This window comes from Myotis yumanensis, unplaced genomic scaffold (genome assembly GCF_028538775.1).
Source record: "Myotis yumanensis isolate MYYU_CA2020_CCGP unplaced genomic scaffold, mMyoYum1.0.hap1 SCAF_20, whole genome shotgun sequence".
In the NCBI taxonomy this organism is placed as follows: domain Eukaryota; kingdom Metazoa; phylum Chordata; class Mammalia; order Chiroptera; family Vespertilionidae; genus Myotis; species Myotis yumanensis.
Window position 1 is genome coordinate 11073627 of NW_027223771.1, and position 25185 is coordinate 11098811.

The 25185-nt window shown below is 55.4% G+C and overlaps 2 protein-coding genes and 1 long non-coding RNA gene across 3 annotated transcripts; all 3 read right to left on the reverse strand.

The window, feature by feature from the left end:
• Positions 1-2265: 2265 nt before the first annotated feature.
• On the reverse strand, positions 2266-9989 carry MESD (mesoderm development LRP chaperone). Its single transcript, XM_070400625.1, has 3 exons — positions 9772-9989; positions 5810-6042; positions 2266-3361 (listed from the first exon to the last, which is right to left on the reverse strand). The coding sequence occupies exons 1-3, from the start codon at positions 9973-9975 to the stop codon at positions 3106-3108; spliced, it is 693 nt and encodes a 230-aa protein (XP_070256726.1). The 5' UTR covers positions 9976-9989; the 3' UTR covers positions 2266-3105.
• Positions 9990-12519: 2530 nt separating this feature from the next.
• On the reverse strand, positions 12520-15500 carry LOC138998313 (zinc finger protein 296-like). The gene is given in 4 exon segments (XM_070400375.1): positions 12520-13542; positions 13544-13738; positions 14468-14577; positions 14579-15500. Coding segments are annotated over 4 exon segments (1245 nt in total). The 5' UTR covers positions 15425-15500; the 3' UTR covers positions 12520-13448.
• A 2245-nt stretch (positions 15501-17745) lies between these two features.
• On the reverse strand, positions 17746-24175 carry LOC138998494 (uncharacterized). The gene is made up of 3 exons (XR_011469177.1): positions 24052-24175; positions 22906-23005; positions 17746-18961 (listed from the first exon to the last, which is right to left on the reverse strand). It is a non-coding gene; the product is annotated as an uncharacterized lncRNA (long non-coding RNA).
• Positions 24176-25185: the final 1010 nt, after the last annotated feature.

Genomic DNA, 25185 nt, shown 5'->3' on the forward strand with positions numbered 1-25185 from the left:
CAGGAAACTGGCTTCGTTCTTTCTGTGTGTGAGCGTCCCCCTGAGCCAGGCTTCTAAGAACTACACGCCAGCGACATGCGTGTCCTTTTCCTGTTGCCGAAACAGCTGGCCCCTGTTCGGGAAGGCGCTGGCTAGTGTGTTGTATGTAAACATGTCTTGTGTGCGTCACCGGGGACAGAGATCTATTTTCTATTTATTTATTATCTGTGCACTTGGAGAAATCCTCCTCAGAGAAATGAAGAACTGTTTGTTGTACATGTTGTCTGGGGGGGTCCTTTGTCGGCTTGAAAGCGTCCCCGAGCCTTCGCTGGCCTCAGAGCGCACGGCTCTGCGGGAGGAACCTCGCTGTCCCACAGTAAACGCGCAAAGGTGCCACCGGTCTGTCTGTTCTTTCCCTTTAAACTGCGTCTCAGAGCCCTGGCCGGTGTCGCTCAGTGGATAGAGCGTTGGCCCCGCGGACTGATTCTGGTCAAGGGCACAGGCCCGGGGTGTGGGCTCGATCCCAGGTGGGGGGCCTGCAGGAGGCGGCCGATCCATGATTCTCTCATCGTTGATGTTTCTCTCTCTCTCCCTCTCCCTTCCTCTCTGATTAAAAAATAAATAAATAAATAAACTGGGTCTTGCCCTGACTGGTGTGGCTCAGTGGATAGAGCATCGGCCTGCGGACTGAAGGATCCCGGGTTCGATTCCGGTCAGGGGCATGTACCTGGGTTGCAGGCACATCCCCAGTGGGGAGTGTGCAGGAGGCAGCTGATCGATGTTTCTCTCTCATTGATGTTTCTAACTCTCTATCCGTCTCCCTTCCTCTCTGTAAAAAAAATCAATAAAATATATTTTTTAAAAAATAAACAAACTGGGTCTCATAGCTAAGAAAAATAAGGTTGGTGAATTGCCCTCCGGGTCTGCTTTCACTATCCCAGCTATTTGCTTTTTTTTTTTTTTTAAATATATTTTTATTGGTTTCAGAGAGGGAGAGAGAGAGAGAGAAACATCAACGATGAGAGAGAATCATGGATCAGCCGCCTCCTGCACGCCCCACACCGGGGATGGAGCCCGCAACCTGGTCATATGCTCCGACCGGGAATCGAACCCCGACCTCCCGTTTCATAGGTCGATGCTCAACCACGGAGCCGCGCCGGCCGGGGGTTGACCTTTTCCATCTCATGGCCCGTAAACTAATTCCTAAAATCCGGAGGCAGAGCACAAACCGTGCTTCTGGCCGAGCTGACAGAAGGTCCTGGTGACCCACTCCCACCGGCCGGCTCCGGCGCTTCCTGGCCACGTGGCCTGGAGGGACAGGCCCACCTTCGCGGAGCTGAGCCCCAGTTGGCGTGGGGGGAAGGGGGACAGCAGAGCCCTGGGCCTGGGGTCGCTATGACAACGAGGTAAACGAACACAAGCCGCCCCGGGATCAAAGGGAAACGCGGAGGAGAGGTGCCTGCGGATCCTCACTGACACCTGTCAGCTCAGCTGGGGCCTGAGCTCCGACAGCGGCTGAGGATTCCACTCCGGGCGGGAGGCGGGGGGCCGGGGCCGGCGGGTCTCTGCCGCCCCCTCGTGGACACCCGGCTCCATTTCAGAGGCTGAAGGGATCTCACCCATCTGTCTCCTCTGGGCCGGGGTGGCGCCATTCTGACTCTGGACTCACACCCTCCGGGTTCAAACTGCATGAGAAGCAACGGCCAGGGGGGGACCCAGGAAACAGGGCCCGGTCAGCTCCCCACCCTGCAGAGCAAACACCCACCCAGAGACAGAACTGAGGGCGTGGCCAGGACCAGGGGAGACGGAGGCTGCGAGGCGCACCCTCCCCACACACACGTGTGCACACACACCAGGGGAGACAGGCTGCGAGGGTCCCACATAGGCACGCACGCACACACACACACGCACACACAACCAGGGGAGACGGACGTTCCAAGGTGCACACACGTACACACACACACGTGCGCATGCACACACACACACATCCACAGACACACACGTACACACACACACAACCAGGGGAGACGGACGTTCCAAGGTGCACACACGTACACACACACACACGTACACACACACACACGTGCGCAGGCACACACACATCCAGACACACACGTACACACACACACCAGGGGAGACAGACGTTCCAAGGTGCACACGCACGTACACACACACACACACACACACACACACACACGGGCGCTACAAGCTGGTAGATGCACGTGTTTGGGAAACGCTAACGGGAGCTCCTGCAGTGGCGAGGGAGAGACCTGGGACCACAGCACCTTCTGAGCACGTACGCGTGTTATTTTGTTAAAATCACAATGGACGGTGTTTACAAACGACTGCAGCTCTGAAAAATGGCACCTGTGTGTAACCCGCCCCTCCCACTCAGGGCGGGAATCAGACACCAGCGGGGAGGGCGCCGTGAGGACCACACACACATGTAGGCACTTCATCAGACACACGTGTACACATGGAGGAGGGGGGGGCCGCCAGTTCCCGAGTGACCCCTTTAAAACGGTCAGGTCACCTGGCAGACAGCCAGCGCTGGGGCTTCCTGAATAAGGGACAGACAGGACCCGGACCCCACGGCCCCAGCAGCGGGCAGGGACCCAGAGTCCCTCTAACCGAGAAGGAGGGACCCCGAGGGACTGGATTTCCTGTCTCTGCGGTCCCTGCAGGGCCGGGGGTGCACACGTCCTGGTGGCCCGTGGCTCGTGTTCACTTCACAGTCACGAAGCCACGTTTCTGTGGCGCGAAGAGGCCGATTCAATGACGTCAGGTCTTAGCGTGTCAGTTAGAACCCGGCATCCTCTCTCAAAATCTGCACAAAACCCAAAGCACAGACACTCGACCGGAGCAGGGCCACGGGGGGCGGAGACGGCGGTCAGGGGCTCCCTCCATGTAAGTGGGAAAAGCCACCGTCCGGCTTCCATCGAAGGCGACTTCACAGGAAACCTGAACTGGGCCGTGGCCAAGGAGAATGTGAAAGCCGTCTTCGTCCCTCAGCCTTTCCAACAGGGATTCTCATCTGCCCACAGCCCGGGCGTGTGGTCAGCCAGAGCACATGCTCTAGAAGCAGCCAGAACGCCACGCGGTGTGGGTCCCCAAGCCCGCCCGCCGTTACAGGTCCTCGCGCGTCTTCCCCGCTCGGTTGCCTTCCTTCGAGGCGCGAGGCTTCGTGTCTCCCTCCTTCTTCTTGCCCTTCCCTGGCTTGGTCTGGTTTTTCTCTTTGCCGCCTCCGCCTCGGCCGGGGTACACCTGTCCCTCCAGGGTGACGTCCGCACACCTGTCCTGGCTGACCAGGAAGTCCTTGATCTCCCAGGCGTAGCTCCCGTCCCGCAGCATGAAGATGGCACGGTCCGAGCCCACGATGAACCTGGGGAGGGAGAGGCCACCGGTCAGCGCACGCAGTGAAGGGCGAAGGCAGGGGTGGGGAACCTTCTCCTGCCCGGGGCCCTGTGGATATTATAACATCGTCCGAGAGCCACACACAATCATCAACTTAGACATCAGCCCGTAAGCCCGGCGGCGTGGCTCAGGGGTTGAGCGTCAACCTGTGAACCAGGAGGTCACGGGTTTAATTCCGGTCAGGGCACAGGCCCGGGTTTCGGCCTTGATCCCCAGGAGGGGGCGTGCAGGAGGCAGCCGATCAATTAATCAATCAATCAATGATTCTCTCTCATCACTGATGTTTCTATTTCTCCCTCTGAAATCAATAAAAAAATAAATTAGCCTGTTACATTTGGTCAAACCTTTAATTAACTCACCCCGAATGCCTTGGCAGGGCCAGACCAAATGATTTCCCGGGCCTCACACAGCCAGCGGGCCGGACGTTCCCCACCCTGGACAGGCTCAGCGTTTCTGTGGCACTTAACCAGGAAAAACACTTCCGTTCAAATTCTACAGGAACACGGAACAACATACTGGACTCGTCGAAGCCCAGTAGCTTCTGAAACTTCATGTCTGAGATCCAAACAGAATGAACTGGTTCACCCCTCAGATCAGCTCAGATCAGAAGCAGCACCTGGCCTGGCCGGCGTGGCTCAGTGGTTGAGCGTCGATCTAGGAACCAGGGGTCACAATTCGGTGCCCACTCAGGGCACACACCCGGGTTGTGGGCTCCATCCCCAGTGTGGGGCCTGCAGGAGGCAGCCGATCAGATTCTCTCTCATCATTGATATTGACATTTCTCTCTCTCTCTCTCTCCCTTCCTCTCTGAAATCAATGAAAAAAGAAACAAAAAAAAAGCAACGCCTGGGCTTGCTGTGGGGAGGTGGGAGCCGGCCTGGAGGGAATGAGGCCCCGAGGCTGTGCAGGGAGCTGGGAGCGTGAGCAGCTGCCCGGTGCATCTGTTTCCGAGGTGCCCGCTGAGGTTTCCTCTGCTGGTCGAGGCTGGAAACCACTGGTTTCGACTGGGTCACGCCGAGGCCTAGGAGGGCCTGAGAGGGGACCCGCCTGCTGGACAGAAACCCTGGCCCAGAGGTAACAGCAGCCCAAGTCGCCCAGACTCCGCACTCAGCAGGCACCACAGAGCAAGAGGAAGAGAATGGGGTCTGTGTGGACCACTGGCTGCCCGTGGGCATGGCTCTTCTGTTCCCAAGGGGCTCCATCCACATCAGTGGTAGCGGATCTGCTCCCGAGTGTCTATTCAAGCTGACGAAGGCATTCTGCCGGCCTTGACACTCTGGGATTCCTTCATTTCTTCTTATTACTTTCACTAGAGGCCCGGTGCATGAATCCATGCACAGGTGGGGTCCGGCCGGCCTGCCCCAATGGGGGCCGATCGAGGGTGAGGCCGCCGGGGAAAGGGGCCTCAAGAGGTTTGGGGGGTGGGAGGGGGGTGGGGGACTGGCCGCTGCAGTGCGCATCATAGCGACTGGTTGGTCCTGGCTTTTATATATATAGGTACTTCTTAAACTAAGACCTGGGAAGACCCTGGATTTTAGAACTGCTATTGAGAAGGAAAAAAGAAATTCCTTGAAATTGCACCCTAGGCTCATACGGAGCTTCCCTTACACTAGTTACCTGTGAACCAGCTACCTGTGTGCACGGCCACCCAGAAAAGCCCGCTCCACGGGGCAGGCACTTCTGAAGGAAGCACACGGTCCACCTGTAACTGACTGGGCCCGGGGAGGCTAAACTAGACAACTTCTGACTCAGGTAACAGTTAGAGGAACAAAGGTAAATAAAACTTTATGATGAAATAAGACAACAATGAAAACAACAAAAAGAACTTTCTGGTTTTGACCAACGATGAATCTTCTTTCTTTTTTTTAAATATATATTTTATTGATATTTTACAGAGAGGAAGGGAGAGGGATAGAGTTAGAAACATCAATGAGAGAGAAACATCGATCAGTTGCCTCCAGCACACCCCCTACTGGGGATGTGCCCACAACCCAGGTCCATGCCCTTGGCCGGAATTGAACCCGGGACCCTTCAGTCCGCAGGCCGACGCTCTATCCACTGAGCCACACCGATCAGGGCTGAATCTTCTTTAAAGAACAGCCTGGTGCCCGGCCGGCGTGGCTCAGTGGCTCAGGGTCACCCTATGAACCAGGAGGACGAGGTTCGATTCCCGGTCAGGGCACATGCCCGGGTTTCGGGCTCCATCCCCAGTGGGGGGCGTGCAGGAGGCAGCTGATCCATAATCCTCTCTCATCATTGATGTTTCTCTCTCTCTCTCTCTCCCCCTCTCCCTTCCTCTCTGAAACCAATAAAAATATATTTAAAAAAACAAAGAGTCCTAGCTGGTTTGGCTCAGTGGATGTAATAAACAAAGAACATCAGCGGACTGGAGCCCCCTCACGGCGGGGGCGCTCACCTCTGGACGTCGTAGTTGGCGTTGAAGAGGCTGCCCTGCCACAGGGAGGTGATCTCCTCCGTCTCCTTCTCCGTGGGGCTCCCGGACACGGTGACAAACATCATGAGGGTCTTGCCCTTCTTGGTCAGCTTCAGGATGCTCTCCGGCTTGCCCGGGTCCAGCTGCGAGAAGTCCACGGGGGCCGCCGGCCGTTTGTGCTCTGGGAGGTCCCCTTCTTCTATGTCGTCGTCTTTCTAGGAGGGGGAAAGCCAACCGTCAGAAATGGGATTTGCACCCGGCAGAGGCAAGAGCATCCGCACAGGACATGGGGGGGGTGGGGGGGGCTGTGACTATGTCACAACAGACAAAAAGGACACCCAGCAGGTACCCCTGTGCTTGACTTTCTACTGCACATTCCTTCTAAAGTCCAAACCCGCCGGCCAGTGTGGCTCAGGGGATAGAGGGTCGGCCTGTGAGCTGAAAGGTCCCAGGTTCGATCCCAGTCAGGGCACACGCCCAGGTTGTGGGCTCGATCCCCAGTGTGGAACGTGCAGGAGGCAGCCGATCCATGATTCTCTCTCATCATGGATGTTTCTCTTTCTCCCTCTTCCTTCCTCTCGGAAATCAATAAAAATATTAAAATAAATAAATAAATAAATAAAGTCCAACCCCCACAACATCAGCGCCCAGCAGCACTGGTTCCCACCATCTTCACTTCTCACCACCTTGCTTCAGTCTATTCCAGCCAACCACACGCATTTATATCAAAGGACTGACTTTTATATTGCCATAGCTAATCATGAGTTGATGTATTTTTAAAAAAATAGTTTTTATACTGATGAGAGAGAGAGAGCGAGAGAAACATCAATGATGAGAATCACTGACGGGCTGCATCCTGCACCCCCCCACAGTGGGCCTGTGCCCTGACTGGAATCGAACCGTGACACTCGACCACTGAGCCACACCAACCGGGGCCGAGTTGCCAAATTCTCGGCTCTTCCCATGTTCTCTCCGTTGATTCTCAGAACGACCCAAGTGAATACCATTAACACCTCTATCCTGCAGAAGAGGAAACTCGAGGACAGAGAGGCTCCTGCTGTCCACACTCACAGGGGAAGTGGCTGGAACCCGGATGGTCTCCCGTGGTGGGCAAACTGCGGCTTGCGAGCCGCATGCGGCTCTTGGGCCCCTTGAGTGTGGCTCTTCCTAAGCCTTAGGAGTACCCTATTAAGTAAATAACAATGTACCTACCTATAGAGTTTAAGTTTAAAAAATTTGGCTCCCAAAAGAAATGTCAATCGTCGTACTGTTGATATTTGGCTCTGTTGGCGAATGAGTGTGCCGACCACTGGGCTAACCGCAGAGCCCCGGCTGTTAGTATCTGCTCCTTTCCGCCCAGTTCCCTCTCGGCCCTTCCTCTGCTCCTGCTGCTCGGTCAGAGGCCCTCCCCCCACTCCCCTCGCTTCTCTAAAACTACTTCCTCCCCGAAACCCCCTGAGAGCCCCACAGCACTTTCTTTTTTTGAAAAATATATTTTTATTGATTTGAGAGAGGAAGGCAGAGGGAGAGAGAGAGAAACATCCATGATGAGAGAGAAACACGGATCGGCTGCCTCTTGCACGCCCCACCGTGGGTATGGAGCCCGAAACCCGGGCCTGTGCCCTGACCGGGAATTGAACCGTCACCTCCTGGTTCATAGGTCGACGCTCAACCACTGAGCCACGTGGGGGGCAGCACTTCCTTTTTATAGAGCTCAGCCATTCCCGCATTGCATTGTGGCTATTTTTATTGGTACCTGCTGTCACCAATGGTCAGACCCCCTGTTCATCTCGGCAGCACCCCTTCTGTCTAGCTCAGGCCGAGTATTTCCGGGGTGGGATTTGCTAATGAGACAGTCGGCATATCCAAAACTTCACTTGATGCCCTGGCTGGTGTGGCCCAGTGGATAGAGCATCAACCTGCGGACTGAAGGGTCCCAGATTCGATTCCCAGTCAGGGCACATGCCTGGGTTGTGAGCTTGATCCCCAGGGGGGTCCTGCAGGAGGCAGCCAATCCGTGATTCTCTCTCATCATTGATGTTTCTCTCTCTCCCTCCCCCTTCCTCTCTGAAATCAATAAAAATATATATTTAAAAACACACACACACACACAAAAACATTTCACTTGCAGGAACGCACAGAGAGGGGGGAAGATGGTGAGGGCGATGGCCAACGGGGAAGGGAGCGTGACATGCACCTCTCTTCTTTCATGGTCCCCGCACCCCCCACTCCACCCCAATCTCCCCACCAGCTGCACATTCACATGAACACACAGTCTGCTTTCTGCTAAGCCCGGGTATCAGATGGCACTTCAAACTCAAGACCAAAAGCCCTCTATCAAACACACACACACACAGAGGTAACCACAACATCAGGAGGCATGAAGCGCTGGCAGGAACACTCCAGTAAAACCTCATCTTGGAGATACGGAGACCTGACTTGCCCCAGGTGACACCCGAAGGGAACCCTGGATGCCGACTCTGAATCAACCAGGACAATCCAACCACCTTCGGAAGGGAAAGAGGCCGCGACAAATTCTTGGCTGGAGAACTTCATCTAAAAAGCTTATTACAGCCCCGGCCACCGTGGCTCAGTGGTTGAGCGTCGACCTAGGAACCAGGAGTTCAGGGTCTGATTCCCAGTCAAGGGCACATGCCCGGGCTGCGGGCTGGATCCCCAGTAGGTGTGCAGGAGGCAGCCGATCCATGATTCTCTCTCATCTTTGATGTTTCTCTCTCTCCCTCTCCCTTCCTCTCTAATAAATACACACACACACACACACACACACACACACACACACAAGCGCCTACAACCGAACAACCAGTCGCTATGACGCACACTGATCACCAGGGGGCAGATACTCAACGCAGGAGCTGTCCCCTGATGGTCAGTGCGCTCCCACAGCCAACCTCCTGCAGCCCCTGCCCCCTGGTGGGCGTCCCCAATTGCCTCGATAGGGGCTGGGTGATATTGCCTGATGGGCCCCAATCGCTGGTCAGGCCAAGGGACCCCAACTGTGCACAAATCAGTGCACCGAGCCTCTAATGTGTGTGTGTATATATATATATGTGTGTGTGTGTATATATATATATATATATATATATATGCAAAAAGCTTATTACAAACTCCCTGTAATTACACACTCCGGTGCACTCAGAAAGCTCACTCCCACAAAAAGAACTCACGGCGCCTTTAAATGAAAAAAAAAAGGGGGGGGCTCCCATGAAAGAGTGATAGAGAGGAGAGAGCGCAACTAGCCTTGGCTTACTGCCCAGGTGACCCCTAAAGTGACAACACTCCCAGCAGGGAAATGCACCCCAAAGGGGAAGTTTGCAAACCCTCCCCTCCCCGCTGGGCTCAGGGGCTGAGCGTTGACCTATGAACCAGGAGGTCACGGGGTCGAGGTCACGCGCCCGGTTGCTGGCAGGATCCCCACTAGGGGGGCGTGCAGGAGGCGGCGGATCCATGATTCTTTCTCATCATGGATGTTTCTCTCTCCCTCCCTCCCTGAAATCAATAAAAATATATTCAAAATAACAACGTAATCTTGTCCATCGTCCTCACCTCCCCCCCAATTCTTCGGGGATTCGGTGCAAAAGGCCTCCCTGCCATGTGCAGGGCTCACCGACCAGCGGGAGCCGCGCAGGAGGAAGGGGGGCTGGGGGTCCGGGCACTGGGGGGAAATGACGGCTCCGGGCGAGAGGCCGACCCCCGACAGGCGAGGCCCCAGAAAAGCGGGTGGAGGCCACAGGGATGGCGGCGTGGGCCCGGGGCCCCGGGGTCGGGGCAGGCCCGAGGGTCGGCGGCGGTTCGCGAGGAGAGAGGAGGGGAGAGGGTCGGACACAAGCGGGGGGGTGAGAGGTCAGGGAAGGGGTGCGAGGCCAGAGACGAAGCAAAGCCCTCGGGGAGGGGAGTGTGGGGAGGGGAGCGCGCGGGCCGCGGACCTCCCACTGCTCCAGAAGACGCGCCATGTCCGCATCATTGTAATCGCGAATGTCCTTCTTCTTCTTCTTCGGCGGCGGCGGGGCCGCCTCGCCGGGCTTCCCGGCCGGGCCCTCGGCCGCGCGGGCCCCGAGCGGCAGCACCAGTAGCAGGTCGGAGGCACAGAGCAGGACGACGGCCGCGCGGAGCCAGCTGGAGGCCGCCATCTTCGCCGCTGCCGCCGCCCCAGCGCGCCTGCGCGAGTTGTCGGCCCCGCCCTAAACGCCCCTTTCCGGAAGCCAGACCTGCCCCGAGCCGCCCACCCCGCCCCGAACGCCCCTTTCCGGAAGCCAGACCTGCCCCGAGACGCTGGCCCCGCCCCCGAACGCCCCTTTCCGGAAGCCGGACCTGCACCTGCCTCCGGCCACGCCTCTTCGCGGCCCCGCCCCCCCAGGAGCGCTGACCTATCAGGCCCCGCCCCGTCCTCGCCGGAAGCCCGCCCCTCCGCCATCTTTCCCCGCCCCGAGGTCCCTCCCCTAGTCCGGCTGCGGTGCGCGCGGGGCGGAGGGGCGGCCCGAGGGGCGGCCCCAGCCTGCGCTCCCGCCTGTTTTCCGCCAGAGGAAGGCCTTTCCTCCTCCAGCGCCAGGCCCCGGGCCCAGAGCTCCCTCGGGGCCTCGGGGAGCCCTCGCAGCGCCTCGCGAGGCCTCGCGTCCCGCCCGCGAGGTGAGTAGGCGCCGCCTCGGCCTCCGGCCATCGCCCCGGAGAGGTTTTTTGAGACTCTGAGCGGCTTCCCCAGAGGGTCCTGGCCGAGGGGGCTCGGTCCCACCGGCTCTCGGAGATTCCCGTCGGCTCTCGGAGATTCCCGTCGCCTCTCCGGCTCCAAAAAGCTTTAAAGGAACCCCCCAGCCCCGGCCGGTGTGGTTCAGTGGGTAGGGCGCCGGCCTGCGGACCGAGGGGTCCAGGGTTCGATTCCCGATCAGGGCACACGCCCGGGTCGCGGGCTCCATCCCCACTAGGGGGCGTGCAGGAGGCGGCCGATCCGCGATTCTCTCTCTCCCTCTCCCTTCCTCTCTGAAATCAATAAAAATATGTTTTTTAAAAAATAAAATAACCCCCAAACCCCAGCAATGACTTCTAGAGGATTCCATGCCCCCGGCTCTCAGATATTCCCGTCGCCTCTCGGGCTCCAAAAAGCTTTAAAATAGCCCCCCAGCGCTGGCCAGTGTGGCTCAGTGGGTAGGGTGCCGGCTTGCGGACCCAAGGGTCACAGGGTTGTGGGCTCTATCCCCAGTGGGGGGCGTGCAGGAGGCGGCCGATCCATGATTCTTTCTCATGGATGATGTTTCTAGATCCCTCCCTCTCCCTTCCTCTCTGCAATTGACAAAATATATATATATATTTAATATAAATATATATATATATTTAAAAATAACCCCCAAATCCCAAAAATGACTTACAGAGGATTCCATGTCCCCTGCTCCCAGAGACTCCTGTCAGCTCTGGAACTCAAAAAATCTATTTTTTTTTTAAATTTTACTTTTCATTTTTAAAATCGCTGCAGTGTTTCTTCTCACATGGACTCGGACTGACGCATCGTTTTCGAGGCTGAATCATTCACTTTTTGTTTCTTAAAAAAGGTGCCGGTCCCAAGCGCTTTGAAATTCGAGTTTTTAAATGGCAGGTCTGCTGCATTCTTGCAAAATTTAAAAAAAAATTTTTTTTTATTGATTTCAGAGAGGAAGGGAGAGGGAGAGAGGAACATTGATGTGAGAGGGAATCATGGATCGGCTGCCTCCTGCACGCCCCCCACTGGGGATCGAACCCACAACCCGAGCATGTGCCCTGACCGGGAATCGAACCCGGGACCCTCCAGTCCCCAGGCCGACGCTCTATCCACTGAGCTGCACCGGCCAGGGCACACTTTTAGTCTTTAGACAGGAGCTACTTTATGGTTTGGTACTAATATGCCAATCGTTTATTCCTTTACCACCCCAATTGCTGGACATTTACTAATCTTAATAAATTTTGTATTATAACCAAAAAAAAAAAAAAAAATAGCCACAACAAACCTCTTCATTCGTTCCTTTTTTTTTTTTTTTTTTTGTTTTTTTTTGTTTTTTTTTGTTTGTTTGTTTTTTTTTTTTAATCTTTATTGTTCAGATTATTACATTTGTTCCTCTTTTTTCCCCCCATAACTCCCCTCCTTCCAGCTCCCACCCCATCCTCCACCCTCACTCCCCACCCACTGAGTTCATCCATAGGTGCATGATTTTTGTCCAGTCACTTCCCGCATCTCCCACACCCCTTTTCCCCCAAGAATAGTCAGTCCATTCCCTTTCTATGTCCCTGATTCATTATAGTCACCAGTTCATTCTGTACATCAGGTTATTTATTCACTTGATTCTTAGATTCATTTGTTGATAGATGCATATTTGTTGTTCATAATTTGTATCTTTACCTTTTTCTTCTTCTTCCTCTTCTTAAAGGATACCTTTCATCATTTCATATAATACTGGTTTGGCGGTGATGAACTCCTTTAGTTTTTCCTTATCTGTGAAGCTCTTTATCTGACCTTCAATTCTGAATGATAGCTTTGCTGGATAAAGTAATCTTGGTTGTAGGTTCTTGGTATTCAGCACTTTGAATATTTCTTGCCATTCTCTTCTGGCCTGCAAAGTTTCTGTTGAGAAATCAGCTGACAGTCGTATGGGTATTCCCTTGTAGGTAATTGAGCCTCTTTCTCTTGCTGCTTTTAAGATTTTCTCTTTGTCTTTTGCTCTTGGCATTTTAATGATGATGTGTCTTGGTGTGGTCCTCTTTGGATTCCTTTTGTTTGGGGTTCTCTGCGCTTCTTGGACCTGTAAGTCCATTTCTTTCTCCAGGTGGGGGAAGTTTTCTGCCATTATTTCTTGAAATAGGTTTTCAATATCTTGCTGTCTCTCATCTTCTGGCACTCCAATGACTCTGATATTAGTCCGCTTAAAGCTGTCCCAGAAGCTCCTTACACTATCTTCACACTTTTGGATTCTTTTTTCATTTTGCTTTTCCAATTGGGTGTTTTTTGTCGAATCTTTGGTTTGATTCTTGTGCTCCTCTGGTCTGCTATTGGGTATAATATTCTTTATTTCAGTCCGTGTATGCTTACTTTCTAATTTCTTTATCGTAGCATCGAGGGTCTCATTAGTTTTCGTGAGGCTCTGCACAAATTTATGGCAAGCCCTCAAAATTGCGATTCTTAGCTCCATATCCTCCATTTCTGTCATGTTTTTTTGTCTCCACATCTTTTATGCTTTCTTGGTGCACCCCCTTGTGGTCTCTGTGTGCAGTCTTGTTCTAGCCAAGCCTTAATTGTTGTAGTTAACACTAGAGGGATTTGACCACCAGGCCGACTGGCCTTCATTCGTTCCTTGTGTCATGGGCTGGATTGCATCCCTCCACCATTTTCAGGGAGAAGCCCTGAACCCCAGGACCTCAGAATGCGACTGTATTTGGAGACGAGGTCTTTAAAGAGATAATGAAGTTAAAATGAGGTCGTTAGGGTGGGGCCCTAATCTAATAGGATAAGTGTCTTTATTTTTTTTTTTAATTTTTAAATTTTTTTTTTAACCAGAGGGAGGGAGGGAGAATTTATTCACAGCAGGACATGATCAACAGATACATGAGCAGTGGTACCAGGGACGGCACGGGGGAGGGGCAGGACTCAGGCCTCCCCTCCCCCTTGGGGGTGCTTCTGCCACAGGTGTTTGTCCAGGGTGGCCCGCAGGCCGAAGGGCACACGGCAGTGGGGGCACTCAGCGGGCACCACCAGGCCCTGGACCGTGCACAAGGCGGTGACGGCTCAGCTTGCTGCTCTGGGCACAGGCATAGGGGCAGAGCTCGAAGGTATAGGGCCGCTCCCCGGTGTGTGAGCGCCGGTGCACCGTCAGGCTGCTGCTGTCTGTGAAATGTTTCCCACAGAACTCACAGCTGCCCCCGGCCCTTGGCGCTGGCCTGCTGTCTTTGGAGTCTGTTGAGGTCCAATCCCAGCAGGTCCAGGGGTTCCCAAAGGTGTTGACGGAGTCCGTGAAGAAGGAAATGACACAGAGACAGTGTTCCGTTGATCAGCAGCCTAGCCACGATCTCCAGCCAGGTTCTGTTTATTGTCTTGTTACATCTGTATTTATACCAGTTGCTCTTTTTTAAAAAATATATTTTATTGATTTTTTACAGAGAGGAAGGGAGAGGGATAGAGAGCTAGAAACATGGATGAGAGAGGAACATCCATCAGCTGCCTCCTGCACACCCCCAACTGTGGATGTGCCCGAAACCAAGGTGCATGTCCTTGACTGGAACCGAACCTGAGACCTTTCAGTCCACAGGCCAACGCTCTATCCACTGAGCCAAACCAGCCAGGGCTGTACCAGTTACTTTTAATCCTATCAATTTCTATTCCAAACGTTAGGGCGTTTCTTATCTCCATTCCAGGGAGTAAAGATTATGTAGTTAAAGTGATTACCCGGCACTTAGGTAAGGGGTTTTATCCCCTCCCTAACTTCAGGGAAAAATCCCTACCTGGGGAAACAACCTTTCTCGGAGGGGTGACCTTGGTTAAAACACATAGCGCCAAGAAGGGGAGCAAAGATATGAAGAACAGGATGCCATAGACGCCAGGTCCCTTGAAACATAGGCTGTGCGGATGTTTCTTCCCTGCAGCGACTATGCCAAGCAGCAAGGATGGACCGGCTCCGGGCCGGAGTCTTCTTAGGGAACATCTCTGGGATCCGGGCAGAGTGGATTCTCTCTTCCTTGATGGCGACGCCGAAAGCGTCCCCAGGAGGACCAGCCTGAGCCTCCCCCACCCGGAGCCCCAGGTTCCTGCGCACCTGCTGTGTCGGCAGCTCCGGCCCCTTCACAGCTGCACAGGAGAGTCCCGGCGGGGGCAGGAGGGGCAGCTGAGGCCTGTTTCCGAGGGGCCTTGGCAGTGTCGGGGCTCTGAGGCTGCAGCCGCTGGTGGATCTTCTTGTGGCGGTTGAGCTTGCTGCTCTGGGCACAGGCGAAAGGACACTGGTCACAGGCGTAGGGCCGCTCGCCCGTGTGCACCTTGAGGTTGCTGAAGGCGCTGAGGGTCTCCGTGCACACGGGGCAGGTGGGACTCTGCCCGGGGAGGCTGTTGGCCCGGGAGCCCTCGGCCTCCACTTCCTGCCCCGCCACCGCTGGCATGGCTGCAGCCACCTCGGCCAGGCCCAGCAGCGGGGTCTCCGGGGCCTCGGATTCCGTCCGGTAGATGGGCAGTCCATGGTCCCACTGGACATGGCGCAGCAGTTCCCAGGCCGTGAACTGTCGGCGGCAGCGGAAGCAAGTCAAGGCCTTCGAGTCCTCCAGTTCTGAGTCCGGGCCAGGGCTGGGGCCGCGAGGGTGAGGGACCGGAGCAGTCCACGGCGCCGGCTGGTTCTGCAAGCCGAGGGCGAGGAGGGTACGGGCGGCGGCGGGCACCAGGGTAGGGGAGGAGCGGGGTGCGCCCTCGAGGCAGCCCGGCGCGGGCACCTCCTTCGGGGAACGCCGCTGCAGCCCCGCGGCCTGCAGGGGCCACGGAGGTGGCTCGGGCTTCACGTCGATGACGAGGTCCCCCATCTCCATCTCGTCGTCGGTGTGGGCGGCGGGCTCCGGGTCCACACGGCGGGGCATGCGGCCGGCCATGGGGCGGGACGTGGGTCGCGGGGCAGAGGATCCGGCGCGCAGGCGGGCGGAAGGCGCGGGAGGCGTGTGCGCTGGGGCCGGGACGCTCGGGTGAGTGAGAGGCAACCTGCCGCGAACTTTTATATGTGCGGTCCGGCCGTGGCCCCGCCCATCGGGGGGCGGGGCCTGATGTGGGCCTAAGGGTGGGCCACAGTGCGGGTCTGGCGTGGCTCCGCCCACCGGGGCGGGGCCTGATCGGCCGAAGGGGCGGGCCACAGTGCGGGTCTGGCGTGGCTCCGCCCACTGGGGGCGGGGCCTGATGGGAGCCGAAGGGGCGGGCCACAGTGCGGGTCTGGCGTGGCTCCGCCCACCGGGGCGGGGCCTGATCGGCCGAAGGGGCCGCCCGCAGGGCCAGGCAGGAGGCCAAGCTCAGTCTGAGCCGCGCCCACGGGCATTGGCTTAAGCCAGTGACTGCGAACCTTCTGAGCTCCGCGTGTCAGCATTTTGAAAAACCCTAACTTAACTCTGGTGCCGTGTCACACAGAGACATTTTTTGATATTTGCAACCACAGTAAGACAAAGACATAGTTTTGATATTTATTTTATATATTTAAATGCCATTTAACAAAGAAAAATCAACCCAAAAATGAGTTCGCCGTCAGATCCCGTTTTAGGGCTGGGGAAACTGAGGCACGGCACCCCCACGGCCACCCAGGAGGGAGAGGATTTCAGGGGCCGCGTGTCTAACTGCGCCCCTAATGGTATCTCGGACTCTTTCAGTAAATACATCATCAGAATTCACTGGGCAAACCTTTATCGAGTGCCTGTGGTGCACCAGGAACTGTTCTAAGCACTGGGGACGCTGCAGCGAACCCAATGAAAGAGGCTCACCAACCCTGCCACCCCCGCTATCCGCTACCTTTATTTTATTCCTTTTACATCACCCAACAAGGCCCCAAGTGTCTCTCTTTTAAAAAGTATTGTTTTTATTGATTTTCGAGAGGGGAGGGAGGGAGAGAGAGAACCATCAATGAGGAGAGAGAATCATGGATCGGCTGCCTCCAGCTCCCCGCTTACTGGGGATCCAGCCTCCAATCCAGGCATGTGCCCTTGACCGGGAATCCACAGTGATCTAGGTAGGCACCCAACCATGGAGCCATGCCAGTCGGGCGGGACCAGTGCCTTCATAAGAAGAGGAGATTGGGCCCTAACCAGTGTGGCTCAGTGGATAGAGCATCGGCCTGCAGACTGAAAGGTCCCACATTCGATTCTGGTCAAGGGCATGTACCTTGGTTGCGGGCACATCCCCAGTGGGGGGTGTGCAGGAGGCAGCTGATCAGTGTTTCTCTCTCATCGATGTTTCTAGCTCTCTAGCCCTCTCCCTTCCTCTCTGTAAAAAATCAATAAAATATATTTTAAAAAAAAAAGAAGAGGAGATTGGCTGTTGTCATGGATGGGGAGACATGAGAAGACACAGGGAGGGGACAGCCATCTATCTGCAAGCCCAGGAGCGAGGTCTGAGAAGAAGCCAGTCCCGCCCACACCTTGATCCGGAGCTTCTGGCCTCCAGGACAGCGAGATAACACATCTTTGTGGCTCGTGGACGAAAGGGGCCACGTGCTGACCTGACAGCTCAGGGAGGCCTGCGGGCGGCCTTGCAAACCCAGAGACCTAAGGTCACCACACAGGAGGGTCTGACGTTAAACTTGAACTAGAAGCAGTGGTGGGGGAGTCACCTCCTAGGCCGGTATCTTCCCTGACAAGGGCAGCCTTTGCCTTCACGGAGCCTGTCTGTCTTTTTGCCTCTGTGGTAACACACCCTTGAAGTGTCTGGGTACCTGGTAACGTCCCTTTTCCGGACCCCTCGGGGCACAGCCTGATGCGCTGGGCGCCAGGACAGAGACCACAGATCCCCTCATTGTCATGTTCATGGTCCCTGCACCCACCTAAGCGTGTGTCCATCATTTTACCTTTTATCCAATCCCAGGGGCTCCCCCCGACCCCGCTTTGCTTGCTCCCGCCTCTCTGATCCATTCCCAATGGATTTCATGTCACTCACCTACGTCCCTCCTTTGATTGCAACATATTAACACAGATGGAACCCCCATTCTCCGGAGCTTTATCCCAATCCCTTGAGGTTCTGCTTCCCGGCAATTGTCGACAGTTTGGCTCAAACAAACTCCCAAAAATTCTGTACAGGTTTCCATGGTTTTTTACGTGAACATTCTTAAGCCACCCGGTCTGTTGTCGTTTGTTGTTGTTTTTTGTAAGTGTTGCATTGAAATAACCCCAAGATCTTCCAAGTCTTTACAGAAACATATTTTTATGGATTCTTTTGCCAATTTTTATTGGATTGTTTATTTTTTTCCCCAATATATTTTTATTGATTTCAGTTAAGGAGGGAGAGAGAGAGAGATAGAAACATCAATGATGAGAGAGAATCATTGATCGGCTGCCTCCTCCACGCCCCACGCTGGGGATAGAGCCTACAACCCAGGCATGTGCCCTTGATGGGAATCAAACCCGGGACCCTTCAGTCCACAGGCCGACGCTCTAGCCACTAAGCCAGCGGTTCTCAACCTGGGGGTCGCGACCCCTTTGGGGGGATGAACGACCCTTTCACAGGGGTCGCGTCGCCTAAGACCATCGGAAAACACATATATAATTACATATTGTTTCTGTGATCAATCACGATGCTTTCATGATGTTCAGTTTGTAACCATGAAAATACATCCTGCATATCAGATATTTACATGACGATTCATCACAGTAGCCACATGACAGTGATGAAGTAGCCACGAAAATAATGTTATGGTTGGGGGTCCCCACAACATGAGGAGCTGTATTCAAGGGTCGCGGCATCAGGAAGGTTGAGAACCACTGCACCGAGCCAAGCCGGCCAGGGCTGTGGTGCTTCGTCCCGGCAGCCCTAGCACAGGAGCCGCCTTGCTTGGAATAGGTTGTACAGAACAGAAAAATAAATGGTTTCCAAAGTGCTTTAGAAGAGAGAGAGGGCTTGTTGTTATCGCTGGGTTTTTCTCTCATAGAAAAGCAGCTGCAAACCAAGCCTCCGGGGCTGGTCTTGTGGCTCCCAGTCCCTCTGTCCTGCTCAGTCGCACTGGCCTGAGCCTCCCGTCCTCAAGGTCGCCACAAGGTCCACCGTGGCCACCGGCGCTCCAGCCCTCAGGCTGACAGCCATGCAGAGGAGGGGGAGGAAGGCCGAGAGGAACATACCTTCCTGTGGAGTCAGCTTGCCAAGCGGCCCGCGTGGACATTCCACACACCACTGTGTTTACAGCTCGGCGGCCGGAGCCTGGCCCTCGAGGTGGGCTGGGAAGCTGTCTTAGCGCCGGACGCATCCGCACCCCCAATAAAGTTGGGGTTCTGTTATCCAGGGACGAGAGGAAGCGGATGGGGACAGGGCAAGCAGCTGGCAATGTCGGCCTCGCCTTTGCTCTCCGGGAACATTGCAACTTCATGTCTCTCCCTGTGGCGGTGGCTGATACTGTACGTATTCACGCAAACATCTATATGTGCGCACACTATGGCATTTTCTTCCTTTAAGATATATATATATATATTTTTTTTTTACAGAGAGGAAGGGAGAGGGATAGAGAGTTAGAAACATTGATGAGAGAGAAACATTGATCAGCTGCCTCCTGCACACCCCCCACTGGGGATGTGCCCGCAACCAAGGTACATGCCCTTGACCGGAATCGAACCCAGACCCTTCAGTCCACAGGCCGACGCTCTATCCACTGAGCCACACCGGTCAGGGCTTTAAAATATATTTTTATTGCCCTAGCCAGTTTGGCTCAGTGGATAAAGCATGGGCCTGAGGACTGAAAGGTCCCAGGTTCGATTCCGATCAAGGGCATGTACCTTGGTTGCGGGCACATCCCCAGTGGGGGGTGTGCAGGAGGCAGCTGGTCGATGTTTCTCTCTCATTGATGTTTCAAATTCTCTATCCCTCTCCCTTCCTCTCTGTAAAAAATCAATAAAATATATTTAAAAATATATATATTTTTATAGATTTCAGAAAGGGAGAGAGAGAGAAAAACATCAATGATGAGAGAGAATCATTGATCAGCTGCCTCCTGCACGCCGCCTACTGGGGATGGAGCCTGCAACCCAGGCCTGTGCCCTTGACTGGAATGGATCCCCAGGCCGATGCTCTATCCACTGAGCCACACCGGCCGGGGCCGGGGCAACATTTTCTACTGACCTTGAGCAGAACAACCCATAAGGAAAAGAGGTGGGTTTTTTTTTTTTTCCTTTTTCTTTTTTTAAATCATAAGGGAAATGTCACACGCTTTCTCCCCCTGGCGAACTGCTCCACCCAGTGGCTCAGAGCCCTGTCCTGGTGCCGTCAGGCCAAACAACACGCACAGCTGTGGCCGGTCACGTGCTCCGCTGGGAGGGGTCGCCCTGTCCATTCATTCTGCCAGCTGCCAAACGCAGGGGCCAAGTGCTGGGAGTCCCAGGTAGACAGAAAAAAAAAGTCACTTGGTGACTTGGAGAAATTGCGGGGATTGTATACAACATCCCAGGGCTGCTGACTTTTGCCCAAGGAAGAAATTCATCTTAGAACCCACTGATGGGAAAACATCTGGATTGACTGCGTTTTTACCGTTTCGGCATTCGGAACTTGATTCGGTTCAACTCTCCGAGAATCTAGCCCAGGGGCGGGCAAACTCTTTGACTCGAGGGCCACAGTGGGTTCTTAAACTGGACCAGAGGCCGGGACAAAAGCATGGATGGAGTGTTTGTGTGAACTAATATAAATCCAAAGTAAACATCATTACATAAAAGGGTACGGTCTTTTTTTCTTTTAGTTTTATTCATTTCAAACGGGCTGGATCCGGCCCACCGGCCGTAGTTTGCCCACGGCTGATCTATACTAATAAGAGGGTAATATGCTAATGAGACCGGGTCATCCGGCCATCTTCTAGACATCCAACTTCCTTCTGGACAAAGCCGTGGTGGTGGGGGCCGAAGCAGAGGCCACTGGGGGCGAGATCAAGCTGGCAGGGGAAGGCTGTTGGGGGCGACCAGGCCTGCAGGGGAGGGCAGTTGGGGGTGAGATCAGGCTGGCAGGGGAAGGCTGTTGGGGGCGGCCAGGCCTGCAGGGGAGGGCAGTTGGGGGTGAGATCAGGCTGGCAGGGGAAGGCTGTTGGGGGCGGCCAGGCCTGCAGGGGAGGGCAGTTGGGGGTGAGATCAGGCTGGCAGGGGAAGGCTGTTGGGGGCGACCAGGCCTGCAGGGGAGGGCAGTTGGGGGTGAGATCAGGCTGGCAGGGGAGGGCAGTTGGGGGCAACCAGGCCTGCAGGGGAGGGCAGTTGGGTGCGAGGCAGGCAAGCAGGTGAGTGGTTAGGAGCCAGTGTTCCTGGGTTGCGAGAGGGATGTCTGCACAGGGATCGGGCCTAAACCAGCAGTCGGACATCCCCCGAGGGGTTCCAGATTGGAGAGGGTGCAGGCCGGACTGAGGGACAACCCCCATGCACGAATGTCGTGCACTGGGCCTCTAGTTTATTTAATGAGGGCCTTCGGACAACCAAGACCCAGCTGAGGCCCCGATGGAAAGGTGACTACAACAAGGTCCCTGCCCTGAAGAGCTTGCAGACCAGCAGAGGAGATAAGCAATACCCAGATCACAGGAGGCCAGGACCTGAAGATAATATGGTGATAACTAGAGGCCTGGTGCACGACATTTGTGCCCTGGGGGTGGGGGGGTGGGAGGGGGTTCCCTCAGCCCAGCCTGAGTGCTTTAGCAGCCCAGGAGCCCTCCGGGGATGTCCGACTGATGGCTTAGGAGCCCGGCTTCCGGCTGAGTGGTGCTCCCCATTTGGGAGCTCACTGACCACCAGGGGGCAGCTCCTGCGTTAAGCGCCTGCCCCCTAGTGGTCAGTGCACATTATAGCGACCTGTCATTCTGCCATTTGGTCGATTTGCATATTAGCCTTTTATTAGATAGGATAATATCCCTGTTTTAAATAAGAGGAAACCCTAAGCAGTGGTATTTTAAATCCGCTGTATTATAAAATGCAGAGAGGCACAAAAACACACTGATGCCTCCAAAATACTGATTGATACTGTTCTCTTCAGCAAGATAGAAGAAAAAAGTCAAATTTCAGCCCTGGCCGGTGTGGCTCAGTGGATAGAGCGTCGGCCTGCGGACAAAGGGTCCCGGATTGGATCCCGGTCAAGGGCACATGCCCAGGTTGCGGACTCGATCCCCAGTGGGGGGCGTGCAGGAGGCAGCCGATCCAGGATTCTCTCTCATCATGGATGTTTCTCTCTCTCGCTCCCTCTCCCTTCCTCTCTGAAACCAATGAAAATATATATTTTTAAAAACTCTAATTTCAACTGAAATGCTCAGAACGATACACTCAATTCAAAGAATCTATAACACTGCCATTGCCATGAAAATTCTCTCCCTCATAGATCTCTCCAAAATGGAAAATACATACAAAGTTCCTTAGCCAGTAGGGAAATGGGGTGGAGAAGTTTCCTGTGAAAGCAAGCTTCACCTCCATGCAGGGCTCGCCAGAAAGCTGGATTGGGGGAAATTCTAGGTCTCCCAGATCTTAGGACTGAATGCTCAGGGTGCCCGCCATGGTAGAGCTGGCCCTGCACACAGGCCTCCTCGCCCACTGAGCTTCAGGTGAACAGAGAGACAGCACAGAGGAGAGGAGGAGGAGGAGGAGGAGGAGGAGGAGGAGGAGGAGGAGGAGGGGGTGGGGAGGATCAGGGGCTGGCGGATGAGACCCCGCCCACCTGTCTTACCGTATGGGAACCCACACACTGCAGGGCGGGAGGGCATGCTGGGTAAGGAGTGACCGGTCTGTCACCCAGTGACCCTGCTCCCGTGAGCCCTGGCCCATGCATGTCAGACTCTTTCATCCCCCGTGGGCGTCGGGGAAAAGGGAGGGGAGATGCTAGTTTTCCAGAGACCGAAAGAAGATGACAACGCGGGATGCTTGGATGTGTGTGAGGAAGACGGCCTGAGCCCTGACCGGTGTGGCTCAGTGGATAGAGCGCCGGCCTGGGGACTGAAGGGTCCCAGGTTCGATTCCGGTCAAGGGCATGTACCTTGGTTACGGGCAAATCCCCAGTGGGGGGTGTGCAGGAGGCAGCTGATCGATGTGTCTCTTTCATCGATGTTTCTAACTCTCTCTCCCTCTCCCTTCCTCTCTGAAATCAATAAAATATATTTAAGCCCTGGCTGGTGTGGCTCAGTAGATAGAGCGCAGGCCTGCAGACTGAAGGGTCCCAGGTTCGATTCCGGTCAAGGTCACCTGCCTGGGTTGCGGGCTTGATCCCCAGGGTGGGGTGTGCAGGGGGCAACCAATCAATGATTCTCTCCCATCATTGATGTTTCTATCGTTTCCCTCTCCCTTCCTCTCTGAAATCAATCAATCTATCTATCTATCTATCTATCTATCTATTTTTAAAATGCTACAGCAACCACCCTCAGATCGCAGCGGCTTAACACTGAATTTACCTTTCGTTCACGTGTCAAGTCCAGCGCAGGTCAAAAGGTCTGCTCCACATCACACAAGGACGCTCCACACGGTCCAGCAGAAGCATCCAGAACACAGGGCCTGGGGGAGAAACAGAGGGGGGGCGGGCTGAGAATCCCAGGCTGCCCATCGCCTCATCCCACCTGATCTCTTGGGTCAGAATGGGTCACGTGATCTTGCCGAGTGGCCAGCGGACTGGACCGTGAGCTGCCTTATCTCTGCGGTAGGTCCTATACTCCACGCGCTCACTGTCGCAGTGGTGAGACCGGGGCTCCTCGCTGGTGTGACTCTTGCGAGTCTGTTGCCCTCTCTGAACTCGACTCCCCAGAAGGGCTAGAGCCCTGGTATTTCTTACGTGCCTAGTCCAGGGCCTGGCACATGGCAGCTGCCCAGTCTGATTGATTTCAGAGAGAGAGATGGAAACACCAATGATGAGAGAGAATCACGGACCGGCTGCCTCCTGCACGCCCCCCACCGGGGATCGAGCCCGCAACCCGGGCATGTGCCCTGAGCAGGAATCGAACCGTGACCTCCTGGTTCCTAGGTCAACACTGAGCTACATGGCTGGGCTCAACATTTTAATGTTGAGCCCTAACTGGTTTGGCTCGGTGGATAGAGCGTCGGCCTGCGGACAGAAGGGTCCCAGGTTCGATTCCAGTCAAGGGCACATGCCTGCGTGCGGGCTTGGTCCCCAGTGGGGGACGTGCAGGAGGCAGCCGATCGGTGATTCTCTCATTATTGATGTTTCTGTCTCTCTTTCCCTCTCCCTTCTTCTCTGAAGTTAATAAAGGTATATTTAAAAAAAACATTTTCAATGTTGAACCAAACCTCACTGAATACAGTGGGGCAGCCTGAGTGACACAGCTCATGGTTGGGGGGAGGGGCTCTCCAGCATCAACAGAACAGGTTGCAAACATAGAAGGAAAAGAAATAGGACCCTGGGCACCGGTGGCTTTGGGGGGGTGGGGGGGTGGAGTGGGGTGTGAGGGGGAATCCCGATTCCAATGCAGTTTCACGGAGGGACGGGTCTGACTTCTCCCTCAGAGTGTTTTTGGGCCTAGATAGGACCAAGGTGCGCCTCCTGGGCAGCCATGGGAAGAGCCTGGTGTATCAGCTGTTTTTCTCACCGGCACCAAAATAAGCTCAGCTGCCCGTTCAAAAAACGGTGTTTTCTCGGCCTTGTTTGCACACCCCAAAGGCTCAGCCAGGGTCTGGGCGGCAGCGAAGCAGACCTTGCAATTCGGTGACTGCGGGCTGTGCCTCTGCTGCTCCCGGTTAGTTTATTAACAGCAGGGCTGACTCAGGGTGTTTCAGTTTGGAGGATAAATTGCAAAGTCATCCTCCTTATATGGAACAACTAGGGGCCTGGTGCACGAATTCGTGCACAGGGTGGGGGGGTCTCTTGGCCTGGCTGGCGATTGGGGCCATCAGGGTGGAGGGAGGTTGGCTGGGGATGGGGGAGTGTGTGGGGGGGGAGGGGGTCAGGGGAGGTTGGCTAGGGGTGGGGAGTGTGGGGGGGAGGGGGTCAGGGGAGGTTGGCTGTGGGAGCGCACTGGCCACCAGGGGGCAGGTCCTGTGTTGCCAGTCATAGTGCCTGGTCACCCGGTCACTCGGTGGGTTAGGCTTTTATATATATAGATGGCAACTGGCTGAAAGGGTGGCTCGGGCCCTAGAAGGGGAGGGAGGAATACACATGACTGGGGGCTGCCCACACCCAGCCAGCGTGTGAGCCGGGCACCTGGAGGGCCCGCTGGTTTCAGGCCCCGGAGGTGGGGCCCTTGGCTGGGCAGAAAGCCAAGGTGCTTCAACCACTTTCTAGAAAACACGGTCTGAGAAGAGGTGGGGCGGGCTCCTCGCCTGGCCGGGCGCCACCCTCCTGCCCCGGGGAAGGCATGCCAGGCACCGAGCAGCAGTTTTCCTCGGAGAAACGGGGCTGGGCCGCGGTCACCCCATAATGCGGCCGAGCCCTGGAGGTCACCGGAGGGCAAACGGCACCAGCCGTGGCGCACGCTGACCGGTCCAGCTCAGGAGCCAAGGACTCTGCAGTCAGATCAGAAACCGGGTCCTGGGCGGGAGGGCGGGAGGGAGGGAGGGAGGGGAGGAGGGAGGGAGAGCTCGCGCCCGGGAGAGCGAGCTCCCGGGGAGGGGCGCGCAGAGCCCGCGCGCTAAGTGCCCAAGAGACGCGCCGAGTTCCAGGGGGACCCGGCCGCGCTCCTGGGCCTCTGCGTCCAGTGCGCCCCCGCCCCCTCGCCCCGCTCACC

Bases quoted from the DNA above. Each gene is read 5' to 3' on its own strand.
- MESD (XM_070400625.1), bottom strand. From the start codon at position 9,975: ATGGCGGCCTCCAGCTGGCTCCGCGCGGCCGTCGTCCTGCTCTGTGCC. The intron at 6,043-9,771 runs GTCCGCGGCCCG...TCCCCCTCCTAG, and splicing joins GTCTTCTGGAGCAGTGGGAG to AAAGACGACGACATAGAAGA. The intron at 3,362-5,809 runs GTGAGCGCCCCC...CTCCCTCCCCAG, and splicing joins GCCAACTACGACGTCCAGAG to GTTCATCGTGGGCTCGGACC.